The sequence below is a fragment of the Labrus mixtus genome, chromosome 21 (assembly GCF_963584025.1).
Source record: "Labrus mixtus chromosome 21, fLabMix1.1, whole genome shotgun sequence".
Lineage (NCBI taxonomy): Eukaryota > Metazoa > Chordata > Actinopteri > Labriformes > Labridae > Labrus > Labrus mixtus.
The window spans coordinates 8,509,317-8,533,983 of NC_083632.1; the positions used below are offsets into that span (position 1 = coordinate 8,509,317).

At 37.3% G+C, this 24,667-nt stretch overlaps 5 protein-coding genes across 10 annotated transcripts in view; 4 read left to right on the top strand and 1 right to left on the bottom strand.

Moving 5' to 3' along the window:
- The window catches only part of pald1a (phosphatase domain containing paladin 1a), a 56,566-nt gene extending 55,240 nt beyond the window's left edge, over positions 1 to 1,326 (bottom strand). Inside the window, exon 1 of one of the 2 annotated variants that reach the window (XM_061027712.1) lies at positions 1,136 to 1,326. In XM_061027712.1, coding sequence (XP_060883695.1) covers positions 1,136 to 1,138 — 3 coding nt within the window. In that variant the 5' untranslated portion in view covers positions 1,139 to 1,326. The remainder of the gene's footprint in view (positions 1 to 1,135) is intronic. The other variant, XM_061027713.1, reaches the window with a different exon arrangement.
- A 1,154-nt stretch (positions 1,327 to 2,480) lies between these two features.
- On the top strand, positions 2,481 to 6,461 carry ndr2 (nodal-related 2). The gene is made up of 3 exons (XM_061028256.1): positions 2,481 to 2,795; positions 4,427 to 5,202; positions 5,701 to 6,461. Exons 1-3 carry the CDS (start codon positions 2,528 to 2,530, stop codon positions 5,851 to 5,853), a joined length of 1,197 nt encoding a protein of 398 aa, XP_060884239.1. The 5' UTR covers positions 2,481 to 2,527; the 3' UTR covers positions 5,854 to 6,461.
- Positions 6,462 to 6,943: 482 nt separating this feature from the next.
- Positions 6,944 to 9,702, top strand: lrrc20 (leucine rich repeat containing 20). 4 transcript variants are annotated; one of them, XM_061028617.1, is made up of 5 exons: positions 6,944 to 6,990; positions 8,336 to 8,424; positions 8,656 to 8,805; positions 8,952 to 9,119; positions 9,203 to 9,702. In XM_061028617.1, exons 2-5 carry the CDS (start codon positions 8,355 to 8,357, stop codon positions 9,337 to 9,339), a joined length of 525 nt encoding a protein of 174 aa, XP_060884600.1. In that variant the 5' UTR covers positions 6,944 to 6,990; positions 8,336 to 8,354; the 3' UTR covers positions 9,340 to 9,702. The 4 variants fall into 4 exon arrangements, with proteins under 4 accessions (XP_060884600.1, XP_060884601.1, XP_060884602.1 ...); XM_061028618.1 differs by lacking the exon at positions 6,944 to 6,990 and adding an exon at positions 7,403 to 7,470; XM_061028619.1 differs by lacking the exon at positions 6,944 to 6,990 and adding an exon at positions 7,495 to 7,663.
- Positions 9,703 to 11,739: 2,037 nt separating this feature from the next.
- Positions 11,740 to 16,698, top strand: ppa1a (inorganic pyrophosphatase 1a). Its single transcript, XM_061028841.1, has 11 exons — positions 11,740 to 12,164; positions 12,371 to 12,435; positions 13,449 to 13,502; positions 13,762 to 13,881; positions 13,965 to 14,051; positions 14,135 to 14,261; positions 14,845 to 14,972; positions 15,201 to 15,286; positions 15,863 to 15,932; positions 16,279 to 16,318; positions 16,412 to 16,698. The coding sequence occupies exons 1-11, from the start codon at positions 12,104 to 12,106 to the stop codon at positions 16,435 to 16,437; spliced, it is 864 nt and encodes a 287-aa protein (XP_060884824.1). The 5' UTR covers positions 11,740 to 12,103; the 3' UTR covers positions 16,438 to 16,698.
- Positions 16,699 to 17,405: 707 nt separating this feature from the next.
- On the top strand, positions 17,406 to 23,128 carry sar1aa (secretion associated, Ras related GTPase 1Aa). Of its 2 annotated transcripts, none has more exons than XM_061027924.1 (7): positions 17,406 to 17,427; positions 19,493 to 19,565; positions 19,763 to 19,882; positions 20,171 to 20,236; positions 20,858 to 20,961; positions 21,064 to 21,195; positions 21,299 to 23,128. In XM_061027924.1, the coding sequence occupies exons 2-7, from the start codon at positions 19,508 to 19,510 to the stop codon at positions 21,413 to 21,415; spliced, it is 597 nt and encodes a 198-aa protein (XP_060883907.1). In that variant the 5' UTR covers positions 17,406 to 17,427; positions 19,493 to 19,507; the 3' UTR covers positions 21,416 to 23,128. The 2 variants fall into 2 exon arrangements, with proteins under 2 accessions (XP_060883907.1, XP_060883908.1); XM_061027925.1 differs by having other exon boundaries at positions 17,407 to 17,427; positions 19,497 to 19,565.
- Positions 23,129 to 24,667: the final 1,539 nt, after the last annotated feature.

The window sequence follows — 24,667 nt, forward strand, 5'->3', positions numbered from 1 at the left end:
CAGGATGTGAGGTAAAGTGGTATGAAGAGAGGAGACTGATCCCAGCTGCACACGGCTGAATCAAACAAAAGGGCCGGGGCTGCAGCACATCAAAGGGGATCATGTGCTTTGTCTTACTGTCCTCTATAGACTTCTTCTACTTTATGTAACAAAATGTCAGGAATCCTGGTTTTATAAAAAAAAAAAAAAGAAATGATAAAAGAATCAGTTTGCGCATATGGCTTTGACTCAAAAAAAAGAAGAAAAAAAGTACTTTATAGTCTTATAACTGAGGACCAATAACGTCTCTGGAGACTGGAGCTGTTTTTTCAGTCCAGTTTTTTTAAATATTTGAAGCTTTTCACAACTTTCCTCTACATATTTTAATGTTCTCACACACAAAAAAAGGAGCAATAGATGCCAAAACATTTTCTGTTTCATATAGGCATATATTTCAGTTATTTATAGTACATGTTTTATAATATGTTTGATATCTTTATTATGGGTTTCATACTTTAAATTCAAGTTTATTGACTGTTGCAGCAAAGTTTTTTTTTTTTACTATTTCTCAGTGGAGTTTTGGTAAACCTTCTTGGTTATATCTAAAGTCTTGTTAGAGTATGTGAATTTGCTAATTGAAGTTTTCAATGTCTCTAAGTTTTATCTTCACTCTAATATTTATTAGGGGTACATCCGTTATTTGCGCATGTGTGCAAATGTTGTGTTCACGCACACTTTTCATAACAGTAAAAAGAGAAACCGCTGAGTCTTATTAAAGACAATACATCGATAACTTCATGTTTTTTCTGCAAGTGTCTTTGTTTCTATGGAGCTTTCCTGTTTCACCTAGCATGCTATCATTTCTTTCTGCCTGAAGCTTTTGGCCCAAACCACTGGCTCGATTCAGTGCAGGCATGGAGAGTGGGGGGTGCCAAGCACATGTATTGCCCCCATCACCAACCACACAAACACTTCACATCATGAACATATCATCTCCTGTTCAAAGAGTTCTGCTGTAAAAACGTCAAAATGCAAATCAATAATGTCGTCTTTCAAGCTGTACAGAGTCTTAGCATCCGAACCGGTATGAACGTGAAACTTTTAGGCACCCCTGGCTCGTGCAACAAGACCCTTAAACTTTAAAGCTAAAACTCACCATTTCAGTACACGGTAGGTGGGAAGGCTTCCGGCCCAGTAACAGTCATGTTTTCAGCGCTCGGTTTTTCCAGTTCGGATGATGTAGCCGAGGTGCACCGCCTTCTGTTTACACCGCTAGAAAAAAAGCATCCATTGATTTTTTTTTTTTTTTTTTTCGTCCTTTCTCAGGAAATTTACGGGGAAAGATTTTCGCTATGTGGATAAAGGCGGACAGCGCATGCGCAGCTCACGGTCATCCTCGGATGCTCTCAGATGGTCTCACAGAAAGAAAAAAAAAAAGTCCAAATCTTTACTGAATTTTAAGTCACTCAATTTTTATTTTTTTTAAACAGTCAATAAACTTGAATTTAAAGTATGAAACCCATAATAAAGATATCAAATATATTATAAAACATGTACTATAAATAATTGAAATATATGCCTTTATGAAACAGAAAATATTTTGGCATTGCTCCTTTTTTGTGTGTGAGAACATTAAAATATGTAGACAGAAGTTTTGAAAAGCTTCAAATACTTTTTTTAAAAAATTTTTAGAGTATCATACCCTTGAAAATACAAATAAATACCAATGTCCATTTCAAATGTGTAAGGGACATTTTGAATTTCCCCCATCATATAAAGTATAAAACGGTGATTAAAAACTCAATATTGACCTATGTTTAGGCTACTGCCATACCTTTCTATAAACTGTTTATAATGTTAGCCTACATGTGGACATTGTGAAGTTAAACAGCGATATAATGGTTTAATTCTAACACTGCTTATAATGATATTTAGGTCTGACTTATATTGAGCAGTGACTTCTTCTGATTCTTCTTGGTAGGCCCTACTACACATTAGTTTAAAGTTAGTCTATATAAAATAGCCTGATGTAGCCTAAAGAAAGAGAATAATTACGCATGATGTCATAACGTAGGCTACTACGTTTTATTTTACAACAGCCTACTGATATTATAACGATGGTTTCAAATTGCTTTCAAAACCTGTCCCGACAATGTGTTTTGTGTTAATGTTTTTTGTGGTATTTCATACACCAGTCCATTCGTCGTCAATTCCTTCCAATTCAGACTACATTCAGACTGCCTTAAACACTTTGGGAAAGCCTAACAATTAGTGTTAGTTAAATAAGTGGAACAATTTATCCAAGGATGGGGCATGGGGCTGCAGAACATGGTGCAAACAAAGGGAGTTTTCTCCTTGTAAACAAGCACCCAGGCGCCTCATTACCAAGGGAATGGTTGATGAGCTGTCAGGTAACAAGTCTTGAGGACGCATGTCAATTTCCTTTAATGTTCTCAGCTACTTGTTAAACATGAAAGGGGGTGGGTGAAGGTATATAAGACACCCCTAATCTCCCAGTAGAGGAATTTGTCATTAACCGGTCCGAAACATGCGCTCATTGGGACCTCTGGCTCTCGCGCTGAACGCATCTCTGCTCGTGCTGGTGGCCCATGGGGTCCAAAAAACCAAAGATGGAGTTTCAAATATGAGGTCGCTGGAGCGGTTTTCTCTCATGGACCGAGCAACCGGGTACCACCTGCCCACCTACATGATGCATCTGTACAGGAACTTCAAGTCCAACTTTTCCAGGCCTTTGGATACTATGGAGCAAGTCGCCTCAAAGCGAGCAGACACAGTGAAGAGTGTAATGGCTAAAAGTAAGAAATTGTTTATTTCTTCTTCGAAAAATTGAGGCATTAAGTGAGACGTAGCCTACACGAGCGAGGGGGGAAATATGGTGGATTGAAGTAGAGAACACAAGAAGAAATTGTCATTTTATGGAGGTGTTGTTAAATCAGATTATTTAAAAAGCATCTTGATATGTTAGTTTTTTTTTTTTGTTTTTTTGTTTTTTTTTTGGTGAGTGTGAGGTGTTGTCCTGTCAAAGCTGCGTGCCAGACGACCTCAGAGGGTCTGAATCCACATCCCAGTCAAGTATCTGAATAACCATGCTGGGATCAGCGTGTGAAAAGGCCGCTTTTCTGTCTAATTCTCAAAGCAAACCTCCTCTCGCTTAAATAGGTGATGTTGATTAGATACCTCGCCAGACATCCCCCTATACAAATCTCTTGTTAAGGCAAATCAACAACTTCCCTTAGTTCTTTTTCACACTTGGCTTGATTAGATTAGAGCTCGGGATTTAATGGCACAAGCAGCCAACGAGAGGACAGCCCTCCCTGCTGTTGAATTTAATTCCACATCGCTGCTAGGTGTCAGAGTTATTACCTATTTGTTTGACTGAGGATATGCAGAAGCCAGGAGGACAAGCAGGCATGTGTTAAATGATTGGTTTCGACCGTGCTGTTCGGTTTGAGTGGATTAATAGCGAGCACGGTTTGCACTTTTGATCAACGGTCTAAGCTAAATGGGCCAATGCACCAGACAATACAGAATTGAAATGTTTAACATGCTTTAATCCTTCAGATTAATTTGAGCCACACCTGTCCTTTAAATCACAATGGAGCTCTTTGCAGATGTGGGTGCAGCACAGGCTTACCTACTGCAGAACAATGGATTGTTTGAAAGAAGCCCAAAATGCATTAATACAAGCATTGATCATGAAGTCAGAGGAGTTATCAAAGGAAGTTATAATTCTCTGCGATGTTTTCTTTGCATCACAAAACAGAGGTCGGATAGAAAACAGCATCAATAATATAATTCCCTAATAATGATTCATCATAATTACCCTCAAAATAGCACTCACTCGGGATACAACCATCCTGAAAGAAAAACAGTTATAAACAAATGTTAAACATGTGTTGACAAAAACTGAGAAAAAAAAATACCACCAAGTGTTTGGCGGGCTCAAAATGAATTTTTCATCACAGCATAGATGCCCTTCAAAGGAAAACTACTACTGTCCTATTTCATTTAGAAGATTGCCACTTTTTACTAGATGAAGACAAAACAAAATGTACTGCCATATTGCTCAATCTCAACACCATGGGTGGGCCTTTTTCTGAAGTTACACAATCACTTTAAAAAAAGAACATTGCTATTCTATATGTCTCTTTTTTTACAACCGAATACTGTCCGGATTCATTCCTAAATCACTGAAGGAAATAGCATGTGGAAAACACATTTCAAAGTCTAGCTGTAACTGAGTTCATTGTGACAATACAACATGATTCTGTATTTTCTTTGCATAACAGGTGGATTTTTCTTTCCCTGGAATGATACATTTTAATTGATTTTCTCTTATCAGAGAGACACCGTGCTATGACTCTGATATTAATCATGTTTGTTGGCCTTAATAATCATTTTCATTCTTCTCTTTTCTCTACACTAGGTTTGACGTATAGACACAAGCGTTGGGCAGCAACATTTGACCTCCATGCTCTGCTGGCTGACAAACAGATCCAGGCAGCAGAGCTGAGAATCAGACTTCCTCAGACGCAGAGCCCTGCGAACATCAGCGTGGAGGTTTATCACCAGACGTGCCATCAGCACAAGAGCTGCCAGGAGCAGCAGCTGGTGGGGCTGCTCACCGAGTCTTCACTGGTCACTTCATCGCAGAGCTGGAAGGTGTTCAACATGACAAGACCTCTGTTGAGCTGGCTCAGGCAAAAATCAACAGCCAGGATACGACACAAGAGAGTGTCCAGAAGAAGGAAGGCGGTGGAGACAAAGAGGGGCCTGTGGGTTCATGATCATTCTGTCTATGTGGCGAGCTCGAGAAGAGAGCAGGACGTGAGCGACCGGGCCTTGCTGGTCATCTTCTCACACACGGGCTCCGATGAAAACTCGAAGGTCAAAGCGAGCTTACTCCACACAGCTGAACAATCCAAGTTCTTGTCCCCTGCTGAAATCAAAAAGGCCCGCAGGCAAAAAAGGCGCAGGAGCAAACGGGGTCAGAGAGAACAAACGGCGAGAAGTCTGCAGGCGTCCAAAAGAGAGGGTGAAAAACCTCTCTGTCGCAGAGTGGACCTGCATGTAGACTTTAATCAAATTGGTTGGGGGTCCTGGATCATCTTTCCTAAAAGATACAACGCTTACCGCTGTGAAGGGTCGTGCCCTGGTCCCCTTGGAGAAGAGCTCAATCCAACAAATCATGCTTACATGCAAGTGAGTATCTATCTATCCATCCATCCGTCTATGTATCTATCTATCTACCTACATTCTTACCTACCTATCCATCTATCTATCATCCATGTATTGAACACCCAGTCATATTATTTACTGCCCAAGTGTACTGCATTATCTAAGATTTACTATACATATACTTTGCTGCAGATAGGGTGTCACCTCTGATACACACACACTAGAAAAACCGCTGTTGCACATGGTTTCATCCCAATTTGATGAAATATGTTGTTGATAAACCTATTTGGGTTATTGCTTGTGTTATGTTACGATTATACTTTGTAGAAAAAACTATTAATCCAGCAAAAACGAGCATGTCAATATATAACAGAAGTATCCATAAGTTAAAGCCCATTATCTATCTGTCTTAGTATCTGCTTTTTCTGTCTTGGTATCTTTATTAACAATAAGTAAATGTTTTGAGACTGGAATAATCTTTAAATCTCTTCTGTTTTTCTTTTCTTTTTTTTTTTAAACCAGAGTTTACTGAAACATTACCACCCTGACAGAGTGGCTTCACCTTGCTGCGCCCCCACCAAAATGAGCCCATTAAGTATGCTGTACTACGAGAACGGAGAGATGCTACTGCGACATCATGAGGACATGATCGTGGATGAGTGTGGCTGCCAGTGACAGCTTCTACAGCCTGCAGACGCAACCAGCTCTGAAGAAACAAAAGGAAACACTTAGCTTGATTTGAAAAACAAAATAAAGAAAAATGCTCTTTGATATTTCTCACTGTGCACTGTAAGATTGGAATGGATCTGTGTGCAGAGATGGAATTACCAGTTGTGATGTGGACTCTGATTTGTGAAGAACAATTCATATTTTTAAAATGTGCTGAAATTCAAACTCAACAACAGCATGTCACCTATGTGTGCAGTTGTGTACAACTTTATCCCGCCCTATCAATTTGATTAATGTAAATGATGTGACAATATTGTTGTATATTCCAGCACTGTTTTTTATTGTACACTGCCATTTGTTTGACTGTAAATTAATGTATATTTATTGTATATATTAAAAACATGTATTTATGTACATTTGGACTTTTTTTTTTTTTATCAAGGGTTGCTTTGAGAAGTATTTATCAAAGACTGGAAAGTGTTAAAAGCTTGCATTGATTTTCTTCTGGGAGATTCTAGTCGGCCTTTTTGTGGTCTAATAATTCCTGATACAAGCTCAGGTGAAGCTGCTTGTCTTAAGGTTTAAAAACTTGATTTATTTTTGAAATTCAGTATGTTTGGGTAAGAAAAAATAGCTATGTCATGTATTCCTAAAAGTAAGGTAGCCTATAGAAAAATGAATTGCGGTATAATTAAATCCATCCAATAGCTCAGCTTCCTCAGAGCTGACTGGTTTTGTGCATGCAGTCCCAACATGATATAACACACATTTTTTTACAGACATTTCCACAAATAAACATCACGTCATACCTTGACTTGAAACTGCTGTGTGTCATATAAAAGAAAACACACCAAAACACATACACATTGGACATTTCCAGTCTTAGAGTGTTTCAGTCGTCCACATTGAGCCATAGTCAAACTCACACCCCACAACAAAAAACACAGCATTGCATGGGCCAGCACAGGAATATCCAGCAAATACTATAAACTGGCAGTTAGTTGTAACAATGGTAAACTATTCTTGTGAAGCCAGAGAACTCATTGTCCTTTGAATAATACACTGACGAACCAGGAATTTGCTACAGCCATAACCATGGCAGTGTTCAAACTGGAAATAGGCTAGTTGAAACAGGACTCACAGGTAAGACAACATTTAACTTCCTAATGCAACTAACTGTAAGGCAATTTTTTTCTGATGGTAAATATCTAAAAACAAAAAGTAGTCAGAGATCTAATGTAAAGACATTGGCATGTCAAATTGTATTTCATTTAATCCCTTATGTCTTTAACAACGACCTGGTTTAAGTGCCACATAGGCTATATTTCCTTTAAAGCTGGATTTGGATATTAAACTTAATGTGTGAAAAAATCATCTTGTATACCGAATACTAATTGTAAAGTAATACTTTATACAATTACCTTAATTATTATAACTTACTGCGTTGTCAAAATTGAGTTTCATTTTCTGCAACTTGAAAGCGCAGCACTGACTCTGATGAAGTTGCATAAATATTTTTCCAGCCGGTGTTATGTCGAATAGTGCTACCCATCGAAATGGTGCTACCATAACACCGGCTTTTTGCTAGTAGCCTTACATATGCCTTACATGTACAACGCAAGTCTAATCTAACGTTGCTGCATTTGGTGTTAGTGATGTTTTTATTTTATTTTTAACTTTCCAATGAGTGGAGCAGCACTCAGTTGAATTGTCTTTCCGGGTCTAAAAATACACACTCACCAAATTTGACGTTTAGCTGCCGGAGCTAACTCTGGCAGCTGTCTTGCTCTGTTAACACTGCTAAGTGCTAGTTTGGGTAAGTGGCTTCTTGGCTTGGTTTAAAATGAACAGTAATGGCTGTGAATGGGTCAACAAGTTGTTTTTGTATTAGGATAGCAGTGTTGGGCTGTGGCTGTTATGTTATAACATACTGTCATATCACACTTCTGTAAACCAGAACTGAAATAAATTGGCACCCATAACAACGTGTTTTGGAGACAGACATCCTTCTATTACTCTACACTTTACTAAACTGACTGGGATATAAAGCTTTTTTTTTTCTTCAGAATATTACATAGTACTCCCTTATTATTATTATCCTTGAAATTATCTGAAAGCATTGCAATAAAGAATAGGCTATAGGCCTACAGGGGGCACTTCCTAATCATTTCAAGTTGTTAGTGTTTTTATAAGTAGTCTATGTATCATATGGTGAACCTGAAAACGTTGATTAAAAGCTTCTAGTTGGGTTTTTTTGCATTGTTGTCTTAAATAATTGTGTGTCGGTGCAGCTTCCTGGAAATTACAGGAAATAGGTCAAAAGACTGATGTGATAAATGGACACAAATTGGTGCTTCAGTTGTTTAGCTGCATGTGTTAAATGGAGCTGACAGTGGATACATGTATGTAATTATGTTGTGTCATGTCTGTGATACATCTTTTATGTGTATAAAATGTGTTTTGTCGTTTGTCCCCCCCTCTCCTCCAGGAACAGTCCCAACAGAAACATGGCTGAGGCAGTAGCAAATGTGGCCAGAAGGATCAATGCAACAGTTGAGGAGGGGAAAGATAGTTTGGGTAAGACTCTTCTCATCACATATGTCTCTATATATCTTACTCTCTCATGAATGAAACACCCTGATTCACTATCCTGATAAATGTTATTTTGGATTTCACCAGCAGGTGGTGACAGAGGTTTCATTTATTTTTGCTCAAATTACTAACCACAAGTCTGGAAGTTATGCATTTTAACATTTAACTTTTTATTTTATTCTTAATAATGTCATCATTATGTTATTCTCTCTGCAGACCTTTCCAGATGCAAGCTCATTTCTTTCCCTGACGGTGTGTTCAAGGTGCTGAGGAGTGTCACGGGAAACATCCGTGTTATCACGCTGGCCGACAATGAGATGAAGTCCGTTTCCAGCAAGGTCTTTTCAACGTTCACTGAGCTGAGAGGTGGGGGATAATAACAATCTGCAGATATTTGATGAAAGAAGTGAATTCTTCAGACAAGATTGTGTTTGCCGGCTGGATTTATTCCCTGATTACAGAACAGTCAAGCAATCCCCCCCAATTTACTAATATCTTCAACTGTCTTGCAGAACTGGACCTGCAGGGCAATGTCCTCACCAAACTGCCTGACAGCGTGGGAGAAATGGAGCACTTGACCAGCATCAATCTGGCTAATAACAGCTTCTCCATCTTCCCTGATAAGCTCACAGAAATAGCCACACTGGAGAGGATTAACCTGGAGGGAAATAGCATCTCTGGTAAGAATAATATAATATCACAAAGCATTTTCGGCTGTTAAATGACATGGTCTGAGTGTATTTTTATTCTTATTCTCCTACAGAGATACCAGTGGATAAGTTGTTTAACATGCCAGCATTGAAGTGGCTCAACATGAAGTCGAATCCGTTGGACTCAAACACTCAGTCTGCTCTACAATCATCCAACAGTTTTGACATCTTGATGACAAGAGAGTCCTAAAATTTGTCCCTACATATCTACAGACTGGATGCTGCGTGCCTTTAACTACTTCAGTTGGATGCTTAAGTGTGCCTGAAAGATTGGAAGATGATAAAAACACAATACTTTAAGATGATGAGCTGAAGATATCAAAGCTAGTTTACAAGAGAAAGGGAAACAGAGGTGTGTCAAGATGGCGTCCTCTTCGATTCAGATACAAAATTATGAAGTTGTTGTTTGAGGTGAAATCAATCTCATCTTTCTATATCTCTTTCTTGACATGATTTTATCTGAGTTCAGACAAAAGCCAGAAAGAATGACTTATTTATTACTTTTGATAGTATTAAACTGTTTTTACAATTAAAATGTATGGACTTGAAACAATGCAGTCTGGCGTTCATATTTTTTGACTGGTGAGAGATTCATCGCTGAAACTATAGTGTGCTTGAGTCAATATTTTGAGCAGAAACATAAGTGGCTTATATGAGAGTGAATGTTTGAAATAGGACTTCAACTTTTAATTTCTTTCCAGTTTCGATCAGTAGAGAAATAATTATCTACAGTGACTGATTCACTTGGTACAAAAAAGTGTCAGAAAATCATCACTTCAATCTTTCAAGTGCTTTCCTGAAAATGTTCAGTTTGAAAGACATTCCTAAACCACTAATACATATGCCAGATGTACCAGATATGTTCATCGTCAAGATGAAAAGGTGGCACCAGGTGACTGTTTGGAAATATGGAAAATGATTAAATGTGTTTCCAGAGGTTTGTCAATGGAACCCCCAATATAAAAATGACAGCTAAAATAAAGTCATAGAGGTCCACATCCTTGTAAGAGCATCTATCTGAACCTAAAGTGAAGCTTTCAAATTAAATAATTTTTGATTAAAAAAAAATCTCAACAATTAGGTCAACGGTAGCCTAGTGAGCGCACCCCATAAATGGAGGCTGTGGTCCTTCAAGCGGGCGGCCCAGGTTCGAATCTGTCATGTGGCTCCTTTCCGGCATGTCATTCCCCACTCTCTCTCTCTCCCTGATTTCTGACTCTATCGACATTCCTATCTCTAAATAAAGGCATTACTAAGCCATCAGAACACACAAAGTGCTCTCCTTGAGTTGCATGTTGGTTTTATACTCACAACAGTGAACCAAATCCAGACATAAGCAACATTTTCTGAAACTGTCTGGTGCCCAGTAGCACACCAGAAGCTCTGAAGACATTTGTTTGGACTGAAAGCCACCTAAATACATATCAAGCCCTTAATCTCTCTTTAAATGAATAACTCTGCTTATAAGTCTCCACGGTCACAGGCTTAAAGTGTTTTGCTCGAGCTTTTCAGGAATTCTTTAAATAGCAAATCTGCTGCGTCTGGATCTGCTATAAGCTGATGTTTTGGCTCGCTATTAAGAGCTTTTGTGGAAGAAGAGTAAGGCAGCACTGTGACAGATTGAGGCATTTAGTAATTAAAGTTGTCTTTCACATGCCCTTTCTGGGTGAAATCCTATAATATTCAGATCTTAAAAACCTACAAATGAGCCAAAGAGGAACAGGTTGTGTTCAAGAGTAATATTTAGTGATGTGTGAGGCTTAAAGTGTCACGTGACTCCTCTGCTGCCCTGCTTTTGACCTTGTGGGCATAATAATGACCTCTCTGACTCACAGTTCTTTGATCAAACAGTACCAAAGAAAGTGCTTGACGTTTTCCTTTCACTCGTAGTTTACAGATCTAAATATTAGTTCTCTCATTGCGGCAACCTTTTAATTGTATTCACCAGTTAATTTTAGATGAAATGTGATGTGTTCCAAAACAAACTGCACTTTCTTCAACTAGCCAGCTTCCTGGTAATCATTCTGACATGATGTAATAAACACTGTATTCATTGGAGGCGTAAAATGAGTGCTATAATAAACATGTATTTCACACGTCAAATGTAATGGCACCATGTTAGCTGTGTAGTGGCTCCCACAAGCCTTTGCCAGATCGCTCAAGCCACTTATTCAAGCCCTGCTTGTGTGTCCTGATAATGCATATATATATATAATAAAAGCTAACCGATAGGCTACATAAGGTACCAGGATTAACTGTTATTCAACATTTGAATCAAGTAAAGGCGAGTCATTACCAGTATTAACCATGCTTCCAAGGTAGAGGCTATGGATTAAAGACAAAAAGAGATTAGGTAACATCATTTTACACTTTTCTAAAAAAAATGGCAAATAAGTATGTTATCCAGTAGTCACAGTGATACTTCAGAGAAAAGAACAAGCATGCTAGCTAATCCTGCCTTGTTAATTGGTTTACTGCTAACACCAGTCAGCTCCATCTGTTTCTGCCTGAAAAGAGCTCTGAAGAGCCACTCAGGGTTACATGATGGAAATGGAAACAAATCACTCAACATGCAAAGAGGGTACAAACTTTACAACCATGCCGTGAGAAAACCGGTGGCAGCCACAGAGAAAGTTGTAATAAGTAAGGATAAGTGGTTGAATCCTATTCTGAGAAAACTGTGCTTCTCTCAGAGGTATTTTAACTGAGCTAGCCACAAATTCTAATAAAACAACCACAGAGCTGCATATTGAAGCTAACGTTGCTGCATCATCTGTCCGTACTGCAGTCCTGTGGTCACCTGCAGGCAGGTGTCAGGTCTCTAACCATGGCTTAATGTAAGTAGGGCGCATGCCTGGTGCCTCAGCCTCAGTGATTGTCTGTCAGTCTGGAGCTTCTTAGTTCCCTGAATTAGTGCTCAGACCGCAGAGGGAGTCTTTTCAGAAACAACAGACATGAGCTTTACCATCGAAGAGAGAGGCAGGCCAAACACTCAGGACTACAGGGTGTTTTTCAGTAAGACCACTTCTTATTTTTTGTGTTAGTGGGGACTTACAGTATTCCTTCCTGGCTTATGCATGGGTGCTTGATTAGCTTGTAGCTTTAGCAATAACTACTAGCTGTATTGACAACTGACAAGTAATTGTTGAGCTCTCACTTTTCAGTTCACTGGAGCGTTAAAGATATGTAGTTGTTTAAAAACACATTTTTTCTTTCATTAGAAAACTCAGCAGGTGAATACATCTCTCCATTCCATGACATACCTGTCTACGCAAATGAAGCTGAGGTGAGCATCATGTGTAACTCCTGCTACAAAGAAGATCTGTATTCGTACCTTTAGGGAAGTACAAAAAGCTTGTTGAGTGATTCGTGCTGTGTTCATGCTCTCTACTATTTATCGCAGGCAATTGCTGTACAACCACCATTTTGTAGTTTTAAAGTGTAGTAATTTACTCCAGGTAATCAAAGAGAGTCACTTTAGGCACTATGGAAGAATCTGTGCAGCTTTTTATGCCTCTGCCCTGCAATTGCGGCAATTCCTGCTTCAGGAGACTTTCGACAAAAAGCCATTTCCAATTTGTCTTCAGTGGTAGAGAGCTGCTTTTCTCAGCACCACCTTGGGGGCAAAGTGTGTGTGTCCTTAACTGACTTTAGTACCTGTACGTTCAGTGCAGGCAAAGATGGCACCATTAAACTACTGCCCATGGGCCTCTCGGGTGAAATACAATACACATCACAGGCTTAAGAGTGTCCATTAAGTGCCTTCTATAGCTCAGTGGTTCTCAACTCCCTAATGAGAAACTGTGACTAAAGTCTCTGATATTTTTCAACCAATCAGATTTTATTTAATGAAAGATATTATGGTTTGGACCTCAGACTTCAAGCACTTCAGCATTTTTTTTGTACACATGTTTTTTTTCCCCAGGGACACATTTGTGACCCACTGCAAATGGCTCAGAAATCCACTTTTGGGTCCAAAACCACCAGTTGAGAACCACTGCTACATATCAAATGTGGGATATAGTTATCTCTGCAGAAAGTTTAGTGCTTCTCCAGCAATACGTCATTTTATCTAGGGCTCATTCACTTTTCCAGTTACACTATTCCATTGCTTAAACATTTTTTTAAATCACTGTCAGCAGACTATTGACATCAGCTATTCCTTTCAGCTTCATTCTTATTTTGTGTTGCGAAGCTTTGGTCTATGTTTCAATGCATAATCACAGCTATGCGTAAGTCTTCTTAGGATAAGTTTGACATTCTTGGTGTGACAATGATGTATTTCGGTTGATCTTGCAGAATATTTTCCACGCCGTTATCGAGGTCCCAAGATGGACAAATGCAAAGATGGAGGTATGTACTCCTAAAAAAGATGTAAATCAGAAAATGTGCTAACTAAGTGTTTTTAATGATAGGGTTCTACCCGTTGTATATGTGCTGATAAATGTGACAGAATCTGCTCTCCAATACTGATATTTCGTATAACACTTTTTTCTTTTAATAGCAATATGTTGCATTATTTTAATTGATTATGACTTCAAATCATACAGTGACCACATGGTCATTGCTTCCTTCTGTTTTAAGTCTAATGGTGGTCTTTTTTTTTTATCAGATTGCCACCAAAGATCCTCTTAATCCACTGAAACAAGACCTGAAGAAGGGGAATCTCAGATTTGTAGCTAATGTTTTTCCTCACAAAGGCTACATCTGGAACTATGGAGCTATCCCACAGGCAAGTCTCTCACTCTGATCAGACTCAAAATACAGAAAACTGTTTCTCTGCTCCATCAAACCTGTGATTTTTCCCTCTCACAGACGTGGGAAGACCCCAACCATAAGGACAGTGACACGGGCTGCTGTGGAGACAATGATCCTATCGATATATGTGACATAGGAAATAAGGTTCTGGAACAATTTGACTACAGGCTTTTGGGAGACCGAGTCATTTTCAGCGGGTTTTTTTTAAACAAGTCTTTAATTCTCAGGTGTGTTCTCGAGGAGAAATAATCAAAGTGAAGGTGTTGGGAACTTTGGCTTTGATCGATGAGGGAGAAACAGACTGGAAGGTCATTGTGATCAACACAGAGGACCCTGAAGCCGCCGACTTTAATGGTATGGCTAAACGTGTAAAAGTATGGAGTCAAAGGAGTTTCAAAAAAGAGAATGCATCTTCACGAAGAACAGTAAAAATACATTTTGGTATTGAGTAGTAAAAACAAATTCATAAAAACATGAGAAATAAAAAAAAGTGAACACATTTGGAAACGTAAATACAAATATCAAAGTATATGAATTTTTTTTTTCATGCAAAGATTTAAATGTCTATTTCAAGTATATGATTTCATAATCTATACAAATGAGTCTATTCTTTGTATATTTTTTTGGGGCAGGTGTTTCTTTTGTTTTGTTTTTTTCTTAATCTTTTTATTTTTTATTTAGAGTAATGTAAAATTAAGGGTTTCAAACATTTCCCTTTTTTAAAAAAAAACTCTTTAACCTAGTTTTTCTGCTATTGATTTAATAAAACACTACTCCTTTTTTATTTTCAAATGTTTTTTCTCATTCCTTTTTAGATTTCTTTTTTTCATTATTGAGACGCCGTACAATACAAGCTTCTGGCACTAAAAGTATGCCTTCATTTACAATGGTTTGTTTTCAGACTTTAACAGTTCTCCTTTTCATTGATTCATCGCAGACATTGACGATGTGAGACGACTCAAGCCCGGGTACCTGGAGGCAACTTTTGATTGGTTCAAAAGATACAAAGTTCCAGACGGGAAACCTGAAAACCAGTTCGCTTTCAACGGAGAGTTTAAGGACAGGGTACACTTTTCAAACTTTTTTATCGTGTTTTTGTGCTTTAGAACGTGTTTTAAACTTTACATGACGAAACAGTTGTGTCGAATAAAGAAGTAAATCACAAATGGAAGATTAGAATCAACAATTTTTAAAAGATAGCACAAGATATAGCCTGAATATTGATGTTTTCTTTTGAGCATATCTATTTGATGAAGTAAATATGTCTTTTCTGACTGAAATCTGTTTTTGCAGGATTTTGCTATTCAAACAATCAAGAGTACCCATGAGTTTTGGAAGGCACTAATATCCAAGAAGACCAACGCTGGCGAGCTAAATTGGTGCGTTTGATTCATGTTCAGAATTTAACTTAACATCATACAGTGAGCTCCATATTGTTCATATGTCTATGTATATCATTGTTAAAGGTACTGTGAGGAGTTTCAGGTTGGTTATGAAGTAGACTAAACTTAATACTGATGTCTTTTTATGATCTTCAAAAGTAAACAAGACCATCAGCATTAAGAAAGAGAATTTCTATATTGTTGTTATTAACACCTGAAACCACTGCTGGACGGGTGTCAAACTAAGTGATTAACTGAATGCTGATGAAACAGCCCTTTAAAAAAAAAAAAAATCCACAGAAAAGTTATAAAGTGAGTGATACCTTTGACTGTTAAAAAAAGGAGGATGAGCATGTTGGTTAAATAACACTGGTTTGAAAGAGAAAACAAGCTTTAAGTTCCTCAGGAGCTTTAACATTATTTTCAAGCATCGATTGATGGAACACAGACATGAGAGTTTGAAATAGTGGTCTTTCTGCATTAAAAAAAGTGGATTTTTTGTAATGTGAGCAATGCCTTTGAGGTCCTTTGGTATTAAAACTGATTTATTTTTCTGTCTGTATCTTAAATCAGCATGAACACCAGTGTCTCAGACAGTCCGTTCCACTGCTCTACAGGGGATGCAGAGGCTGTGGTTAAGTCTGTAAGTCTGCTTTAATTTTTTATTCATTTTACCAGTTTAAAATGTAATATTGATATGGTGTGTTATCAATTCACAACAGTGTGCTCTATGGACTGGCAACACACAAAAGTCCTCCAACAAGAGGAGAGCACGATTAAATTGTAAAAAGCCAGAGAAATTCTGAAGACTGAATCTATCAATTTACACCAGTTTTTCCACAAACCGGATACTAGCGTTTATAATATAGCAAACAGCCTTGCAACATCTGTACTTTATGATTTCTCTCTGAATTATATCACAGAAACGTACATGTAATCCTCATGATCAGCAGAAAATAACACCATCTGATGTTTTTTTTTTTTTACAGGCATCTGAATTTGGAGCTGAAGATCCCATTCCAACTTCAGGTGGGCATTTGTACATTCTGTTTTTTTAATCTCAGCTTTTATTTTTTGTTACTTTCTGAAAATAAAATGTCATTCGTTGTTGTTGTTTTTCAGTTGACAAATGGTTCTACTATGAGTAGTAAGAAGAAAATCCTTCATTCCTAACTTGATCTGATGAACTCAACACATCACATCACTCCATGATCTGAATGAACTGGGTCTATGTCGCTTTATGTCACATTTAGTCGCTTTTTTTGTTCACGTTTTTTTGTCTGTTATGTCTGTTGTTGTCAAAAATTGCTTGTTTTTTGTGTGTTACTTCAATGTTTCATTAATTTTAGGGTCCGTACTTTGATTTCAGACTTGAGAGAACATTACAATAAAAACACCAAATAATCACATGATTTTGTGAATTGTATTTTCTTTTTCTGATGTGAATTTAATCCAAAACTATAAAATGTGATGTTAAGAAAGTATGTGTTTAACTTCAGAGCTAATTTGATAGGAATTTAATTTTTTTCTGTTAAGCCAAATACTTTTTAAGTAGGTTTCTAACTTCGGGACAGTGGTTAAGTTTTTCATCAGTTGGGTATTTCTATTTTTACTTGAGTAAAGGTTTTGAACACTTCCACCTCCACATTCCCTGAGAAAGTACTACGAATTCACCAGTTCACATTTCTCCTACGATGCTGGAGCACAGACTAGTAAATCAATCAATCAATCAATCAATTTTTTATTTGTATAGCGTCAACTCATAACAAGTGTTATCTCGAGACACTTTACAAAAAGCAGGTAAAATACCTTACTCTTTGTCTGTTAACATTACAAAAGAGCAGGTAAAAAGACCTTACTTATTGCTATATTACAAAGATAAGAGTTAAATAATAATAATAATAATAATAATAATAATAATAATAATAATATAAATAAGAGTGGCTACATAATTTATCTACTGGAGGAATAATCTCCCCGCCGTCCAGATGAGGGCGCTACTGCAGCAGTACACGGATACTGAACGCTACGTCACGAAGAAGAAGAAGAAGAAGACGCAGAAGCGGAACTGAGATTGACTGTTTCCAAGGAGACCACCAACACCACCGAGCGCTAGGCTACCGGGGCGTGCAGAGAGGGTAAGTCAATTAACGTCAAAGGTAGAGAACAAATTCAGATGAAGAAGGACAATATAACATATTGTGTCATTGGCAGTCGTTAAAATGAACTGTGCGAGAGTTCCGTGTGGCTTTAAACGCACACATGTCAGACTCTAGAAAGTACCAGAGCTTTAATGTTAGCTAATGTGCTTCAGAGAAGGTATGCCGTAAACACTGTGGATTTACTAAGCATACTACAGCATGCTAAAGTAGAGGCTTCACAGTTTTCTTGACACCTGTAAACATCATGCGTCTAGCTGTTGTAATGTAGCTGCAAAGCAAAAAAAAAAAAAATGTGATTATCATACCTGCCAGGAGCGATGATGACTTCTACCTTTATAGATAGCTAGTCTCACCACAGGTCCATCGTTTAACAGAACCTGTTGCGTGCAAATGGTTGAATGCATTATCACAGTCGAAAACATGTGCAACCCCCTAGGTGTTTGCATGCACTACCTTGCTTTTTTTTTGTTGTATCCAAGCTTTGCAAACAATAGCCACAATTTTGCTTGCAGGTAGCTTGCAGGTAGCAGGTGTGAGCTGAACTGTGACATCACATCTATCTTAAAACCTTTTTTGTGTGATTTAATGTAAAGACGCCATATACTCGTTTGACAGCTATGACACTGTTATAGGAGATAAACACAGGAGAAATAGATTTAGTTAAAGGTGGCTCAGTTCCATTAAGAAGGAAAAAAATATATATAAATAATAATAATAATAATAGTAATAATAGTATAGCAAATTGTATATATAGAGAGCTTATACAGGAATTTAATTTAATAAATATTAATTATTGAGCTGTGGAAAAGGGGTGGGATTAAATAAGTTTTATACTCCTTTTCAGGCATATCAATTGAATATATGTAATTTTCTTTTTCTTTTTTTTGTGAAATAATTTGAACATTGTTTTTTTGTTTATTGTATTTTCGTGCTTTTCATTTTGTTTTGTATTTTTCATACGTTTGATTTTATTTGCTATGTCTGAAATAAATTGAATCAGTTCCATTAAGTTTCACAGAGTAAGGGTGAACACTGTAGTAGCACCTTGGACCACCTAAGTGGATTCCATCTGTCTTAATGTTGTTAGTTGTCCTTTCTGCTATGATTAGCCAAGAGGTGTGCTGGAAAGCTGGACTATTAATCTGCAAAATACTACATCCTAGTTTCTAAAATAATACTGTGGCATGTTTTTCTGACTTATTTTTTTAGCTTAGTTCATAAATAACTCTGGTATTCTATTCCCCATTCTTACATGTAATTAGGTGCAAATATATATTTTTTGGGGGGTATTTTAAAACTTTTAAAAAGTGGTTCATGGTGAACTGTCTGTCCTTTCTGTGTTATTAATGTGAAATCTGTATGACATGTAAATGAGAAGTCATACATTATGCAACCATGTAGATATGTACATATCCGTGTTGCTTTATTTATTATGGAACAGACTGACAGCCCTTTATTGGAGTCATTAGGAACTGAGCTATCTAAAGAATTAAGTTAGTCGTTATTTCGTTGGGTATTTTAAAGCTTTTCTGACATCATATAAATAAGGTCAGGTTGAGATTTTTAAAAAAAGATAAATAACTAAACACACATGATTAATTTAATTTAATAGAAGCCACTGCCTTCAAAGCACAGAGCCAAAGATGTATGGTAATTACTTAAGAATTACGAGGGGAAACAATTAGACTGCACAAAAGATTTACCATACAATCTAATGTGTTATAATTAGAGCTGGGTGTACTGATTATATGTGAAGTATGTACTGAAACATCAGCTCCAATGAAATGGAGACTTCTCCTGTCAGACAAAACATACATTCAATTATTTTTCAGCCAAAAAAAAATGTTAGTTTGGTTTCACACTCAATCACATCAAGTGTTAAACTATGTCATGAGAAGTGTAATTAGCCGAGTACAACATCAGCGGCTACAGCCCGTATAGTCTGCATTGTGACATAAATATTCAACCAAATTAATGCTCCTTTTGTTTTCACATATAGTTTCAAATGAAGTTTGCTAATCTCTCCTCTTTCTTGTTTTAGTCAGAAACCAACAAGATGTCGTTTTTATTTGACTGGATCTACAAAGGGTTTAGTAGTGTCTTACAGTTCTTAGGTAAGTTCTGTCTTCTGCTTTGCACTGAGTAAAAAGTGTTGGAGAATATTTCAGTTTTGCAAGAATAGAAGTAGCAGCACCACCAGTATTTGTAGAAGGGAAATGTTAATATTTTGGTCATGTTCGCCCTCTGGGCATTAAGCCTTTGATTAAAAATGTAGGTTATTGTTCTTTCATTTGTGAAATCTTTCTTCCAGGTCTTTACAAAAAGAGTGGGAAGTTGGTTTTCCTGGGCCTGGACAATGCCGGCAAAACAACTCTTCTACACATGTTGAAAGATGACCGACTGGGCCAACACGTGCCGACGCTGCATCCAAGTAAGGAAGGATTGAAATAGTGCTGTGATTGTTCTTAAAGAATACCAACAACACTAAATGATTCTAGTTTGGGAAAGTTATTTCATCTAGTTTCCCGTTACACATCTTTTGTAGCAGATGACTGTACTGCAAATGTGTCATATTGAAGAATTGCCTGATATCTTTGCATGTGTTGACATTGTGATAGTGATATATCGGTATTTCCTTCAACATTTCCAGCCTCACAAGTTCCTCTGTGCAGACCAAAAAGCACCTGAATTAAAAACAGTTTTTAATCTTTCCCTGAAGCATCTGAAGAGCTGACAATCGGTGGGATGACTTTCACTACATTTGATCTGGGAGGACATGTACAAGGTGACTTCTTTTTCATTTCAGCCAATAGTGATGGACCTTTCAATTGTAGAGTCATCATCACCTTTTCTTTTGTCCATGTTGCCTTCAGCACAAGTCATCTCTATAGTGATCAGTAAACATGCTGAAGAAAAGCAGGACCAATCTCAGTTCTCGTTGCTGCCACATGGTGTCTCTGCAGCCATCGCAGTGTCGATGTGTGATTTCAGATCAGCTCTAATGGAACTAGTGAGCCTAGATCATTGAGCACATTGAATGGAAATATAAAGGATGTGCCAATGCTGCAGGAAATGAGCAGGAAGAGAGAAGGCATAGGAATGGGGATGAGTTCTTATGCTGTAACTGTGACTGGATTTTACATATCATGGAAAACAAACATGTATTTCCTTGTAAACACAAATATAAATCCTGAAATAAGAAAAAGCTCCAACACATGTTCTATCTAGGCTGATGTCTGTCAGGATGGGTATTTAGTCAAATGTACTCATTGAGACGTCCTGTATAGAAACATACCACTACTCAAGTATCTCTTAACTATTGTACACAGGGACATTTAAGGACACAGCTTCCTGTCATATTGCTGTTGGTGAGCTAATTCACAATCTGTTTTTCCTTTGCGGGCAGCTCGAAGAGTGTGGAAGAACTACCTCCCTGCTATAAACGGAGTCGTCTATCTTGTAGACTGTGCAGATCACGACAGGCTCACAGAATCCAAGACTGAACTCGATGTAAGTTTAAACACCACCAATACAAGCTGTTTCCACCACGGACCACTATCTGTACTTTGTTAACAGTAGATTGATGTCGATGACTGTGCTTTTTTTTCCCAGGCTCTTCTAGGAGATGAGACTATAGTTAATGTCCCAGTGTTGGTGTTGGGTAATAAAATTGACCGCCCTGAGGCCATCAGTGAAGGAGGACTAAGAGGCGCTTTTGCTCTTGATGGTCAAGTTACAGGAAAGGTAGAACACAGAGCCTGTCTTTTAATCAGAGAGTAATAATCACTGTGTGTCTGTGTGGTACCTGATGTGTTGAGCCTTAATTTATCTGTGTTGTTATCGACAGGGAAATGTCTCCCTGAAGGAGCTGAATGCCCGACCGCTGGAGATTTTCATGTGCAGCGTGTTGAAAAAGCAAGGCTACGGGGAAGGTTTCAGATGGTTATCACAGTACATCGACTGACACGCCGGATTGAAGTGTAACCAGAGGGGATTTTTCTTGACACGTTTTCACAAAGCATGACAAAGACTTCGAGCCTTTGATAGTGTCACTCAGCCCAAAATTCAAACAGCATAATGAAGAGCATATTTTCTTTTGAATACTTCAAGCATTTATTCAGGATTTAAAGGTTTCTATGCAAACTTTTAAAAAGTGGTTCATGGTGAACTGTCTGTCCTTTCTGTGTTATTAATGTGAAATCTGTATGAAATGTAAATGAGAAGTCATACATTATGCAACCATGTAGATATGTACATATCCGTGTTGCTTTATTTATTATGGAACAGACTGACAGCCCTTTACTGGATTCATTAGGAACTGAGCTATCTAAAGAATTAAGTTAGTCGTTATTTCGTTGGGTATTTTAAAGCTTTTCTGACATCATATAAATAAGGTCAGGTTGAGATTTTTAAAAAAAAGATAAATAACTAAACACACATGATTAATTTAATTTAATAGAAGCCACTGCCTTCAAAGCACAGAGCCAAAGATGTATGGTAATTACTTAAGAATTACGAGGGGAAAGAATTAGACTGCACAAAAGATTTCTTTCACACTGAGTCAAAACAAAATCATTCGGAAATGAATCAAAAAAAGGAGAAAAGACAGAACATCGCACAAATACAGGCAAAACGGATGGAATTAATTGAGCCAGATGAAGCCACTCACTGATGAGTTTTGATAATCTGCACCTCAGTGTCAGTGTCATGATGGAGTTTGTTCAGTGCTGTTTCATGTTGCGTTGAAGGCAGCTAATATGAGGTGTGTTAGTTTGACTAAAATAATTCTTCATTTTGAGTTTTGATAACTCAGATGAAACCTTAAACAGGCTGTTCTTGTTTTATTATAATATGAAGGAAGTACCGATGCATTTCCCTTAAAACAGCAGATAGTGGAATGGCCAACGGTAATGTAGAAGAGACAATCTAACTCCACTCTTTATGAGTAATAACAACCTTATTTACGAGCCTGTTCATGAACACCAACTCTTAATATTGTTTTTTATTTAGTTCCTTATTCTATTCTGAGCAATATGGAGAAATGGATTCAGCTTGTAGCATGGTTGAGTGCTGCAGGCAGAAGGTGTGCTTTTTGATTATCTGTAAAGATATGAGAGTGCACTTTTAAACTTTATTTGTGAAAAATTAAAATTGTGTTTTAATCTTATGGATTCCAACATATTTTTGTCCTTTGCGCCCTTTTATGTGAACATGCATATTTTTATGGCCTGTATCCTTATTTTGCTAAACTAGAAATGTTTATGGGGAACAGACACTTTTATCTGTTTTGTGCATCACTTGTTTACGGACAACATTTCTGTTTTTGAAAAATGCAGGTATAACTGTAACTAAGATTAGAAGATATGAAACTGATTTATACCAAGAGTGTTGGAGAGTATGCATGCAAACAAACTGCTTTTCCTTTTAGAAGTGTTCTGTGCCAGTAGCACAACTCCTGTAAATGATGTATAACACAGTTGTAAATGTTTGTACAGTGGCTGTCCTTTAGCTGTAATAATAATGTATGTGAGTTATTTATAACTGAATATAAATTTAAATTATTTATATGTAGCACTGGCCTGTGCAAATACTTTAAACATGAAAACAACATCCACACATTATGATAAAGCTATTTGATGAGTGTTTAAGTGTTGTAATAAAATCAACCTCTTTTGGACTCAACTCGCCATGTGTCATTTTTTTAAATGCAGGGTTTTCAAATAATCAACAGTGTCTCTCTTCATTGGTAAAAAGAAACTGCATTAATGACCTTTGCTCATTGTTCGGTGCTTGTCACATCCAATCATTTGCTCAGAATCTGATTTTGGACCTGAAAGAAAAAGAAAGTGAATAAAACCTGAGGGGGGGTGTATCTTAAAATAAACAAGCTGACACAATAGGTCATAAGCTTTGACCAATACTGTGGCTTGTCTCTATTGTGCTTGGAGGACAGTTGTCCTCTTGTGTCACACTTTGCTGTGGTGTCCCCCAAGGCTCTATCCTGGGTCACCTCTCTTAATTCCAGACGGTATAAGAATAAGTAACCAAAATGTTGAAGCTCACTACAATGTTGTTTATGAATAAAGAAAATGTAATTTTAAAAAAGCAGGATATTACTAAATAGTTCAAGCTCATTACTTTTTCATTGATATGAACAGATAAGGGGGAAAAACATTTTAGCAGGTGAAACAAGGTTTGGTTCTACAATCGCTTTCCAAATTTTTTGTTCACTTGCCATAACAATTGATTATCTTCAAGCTTAATTATTGATGTGCATTGTTATTTCAACAAACTGCACTGTATGTATCACTCTGCTTCTAGGCTTATTTAGACTCTTTAAGAGAAGTTACTGCATAACTCTTAGCTGCCCTTCACTGTCTGCCTGTCACCGCAAATATCTCAACATCTACCGGATAGATAGACTGACAATTGTTTGGAGGACTCCCATGGAATTTTGGTTCACAAATTTATGATCTCCCTGACATAAATTGTTATAACAAGGTCAATTTAAGCACAAGTGTGTTACTTAGCATGCAGACAGTAGGAGTCAGCTCAAACGCCTGGTTTATGGAAGTCTATCTCACAGAAGGCTGTATGACTTTGGACTCTTGGTCTTGTTAAAATGTAAATAACACCTTATGTCTAATGGATGGTGTACCAGGATGTTTGGGGACAACTTTTGCATTAACAAAACTGTTTAGAGTTCCTGGAATTCAATTGAAAGAAACCTTTTAGTTTCCTACACTACATTTCAAAGGGATTTTTTTTTTTGCAGCACTACTGGTTTTTATGTTAAATTTTGAATTTGAAAAACAATAACTATAACACAATTTTTTTTTCTGTCGTACATGTAATTTAGATATTAAATGATACAAGTTCTAGTTTTGAATAAATTGCAGTTAAGTGATGTAAGCATTAGCACTAATAACAATTCTTCTGAGTTTTAATTAAATACAATCATGTACCCAGCATTTACTTTTACTTTTTACAATGTTTGACGTAAGAATATTAGTCGTGCACTTTAATTTGGGACTTTTGCACTGCTATTTGTGCTAAAATGAAGTAGTACAGGTCCATTCATTACAGATTTGATGGTCATTTAGTAGTCTGCCATGTGGCTGTTTTTTGGTCTTCTAGGATGAGGTGAAATCTGAACACCAAAACAACCCCTGCTAATATCCCCACCTGCTTGCTAGAGACTCAGATTCTGCTTCTT

Bases quoted from the DNA above. Each gene is read 5' to 3' on its own strand.
- ndr2 (XM_061028256.1), top strand. From the start codon at position 2,528: ATGCGCTCATTGGGACCTCTGGCTCTCGCGCTGAACGCATCTCTGCTC. The intron at 2,796-4,426 runs GTAAGAAATTGT...TCTCTACACTAG, and splicing joins GAAGAGTGTAATGGCTAAAA to GTTTGACGTATAGACACAAG. The intron at 5,203-5,700 runs GTGAGTATCTAT...TTTTTAAACCAG, and splicing joins CAAATCATGCTTACATGCAA to AGTTTACTGAAACATTACCA.
- lrrc20 (XM_061028616.1), top strand. The intron at 8,425-8,655 runs GTAAGACTCTTC...TTCTCTCTGCAG, and splicing joins GGAGGGGAAAGATAGTTTGG to ACCTTTCCAGATGCAAGCTC. The intron at 9,120-9,202 runs GTAAGAATAATA...ATTCTCCTACAG, and splicing joins GGAGGGAAATAGCATCTCTG to AGATACCAGTGGATAAGTTG.
- ppa1a (XM_061028841.1), top strand. From the start codon at position 12,104: ATGAGCTTTACCATCGAAGAGAGAGGCAGGCCAAACACTCAGGACTAC. The intron at 13,503-13,761 runs GTATGTACTCCT...TTTTTTTATCAG, and splicing joins GGACAAATGCAAAGATGGAG to ATTGCCACCAAAGATCCTCT. The intron at 14,052-14,134 runs GTTCTGGAACAA...TTTAATTCTCAG, and splicing joins TATGTGACATAGGAAATAAG to GTGTGTTCTCGAGGAGAAAT.
- sar1aa (XM_061027924.1), top strand. From the start codon at position 19,508: ATGTCGTTTTTATTTGACTGGATCTACAAAGGGTTTAGTAGTGTCTTA. The intron at 19,883-20,170 runs GTAAGGAAGGAT...CTTTCCCTGAAG, and splicing joins CGTGCCGACGCTGCATCCAA to CATCTGAAGAGCTGACAATC. The intron at 21,196-21,298 runs GTAGAACACAGA...TGTTATCGACAG, and splicing joins ATGGTCAAGTTACAGGAAAG to GGAAATGTCTCCCTGAAGGA.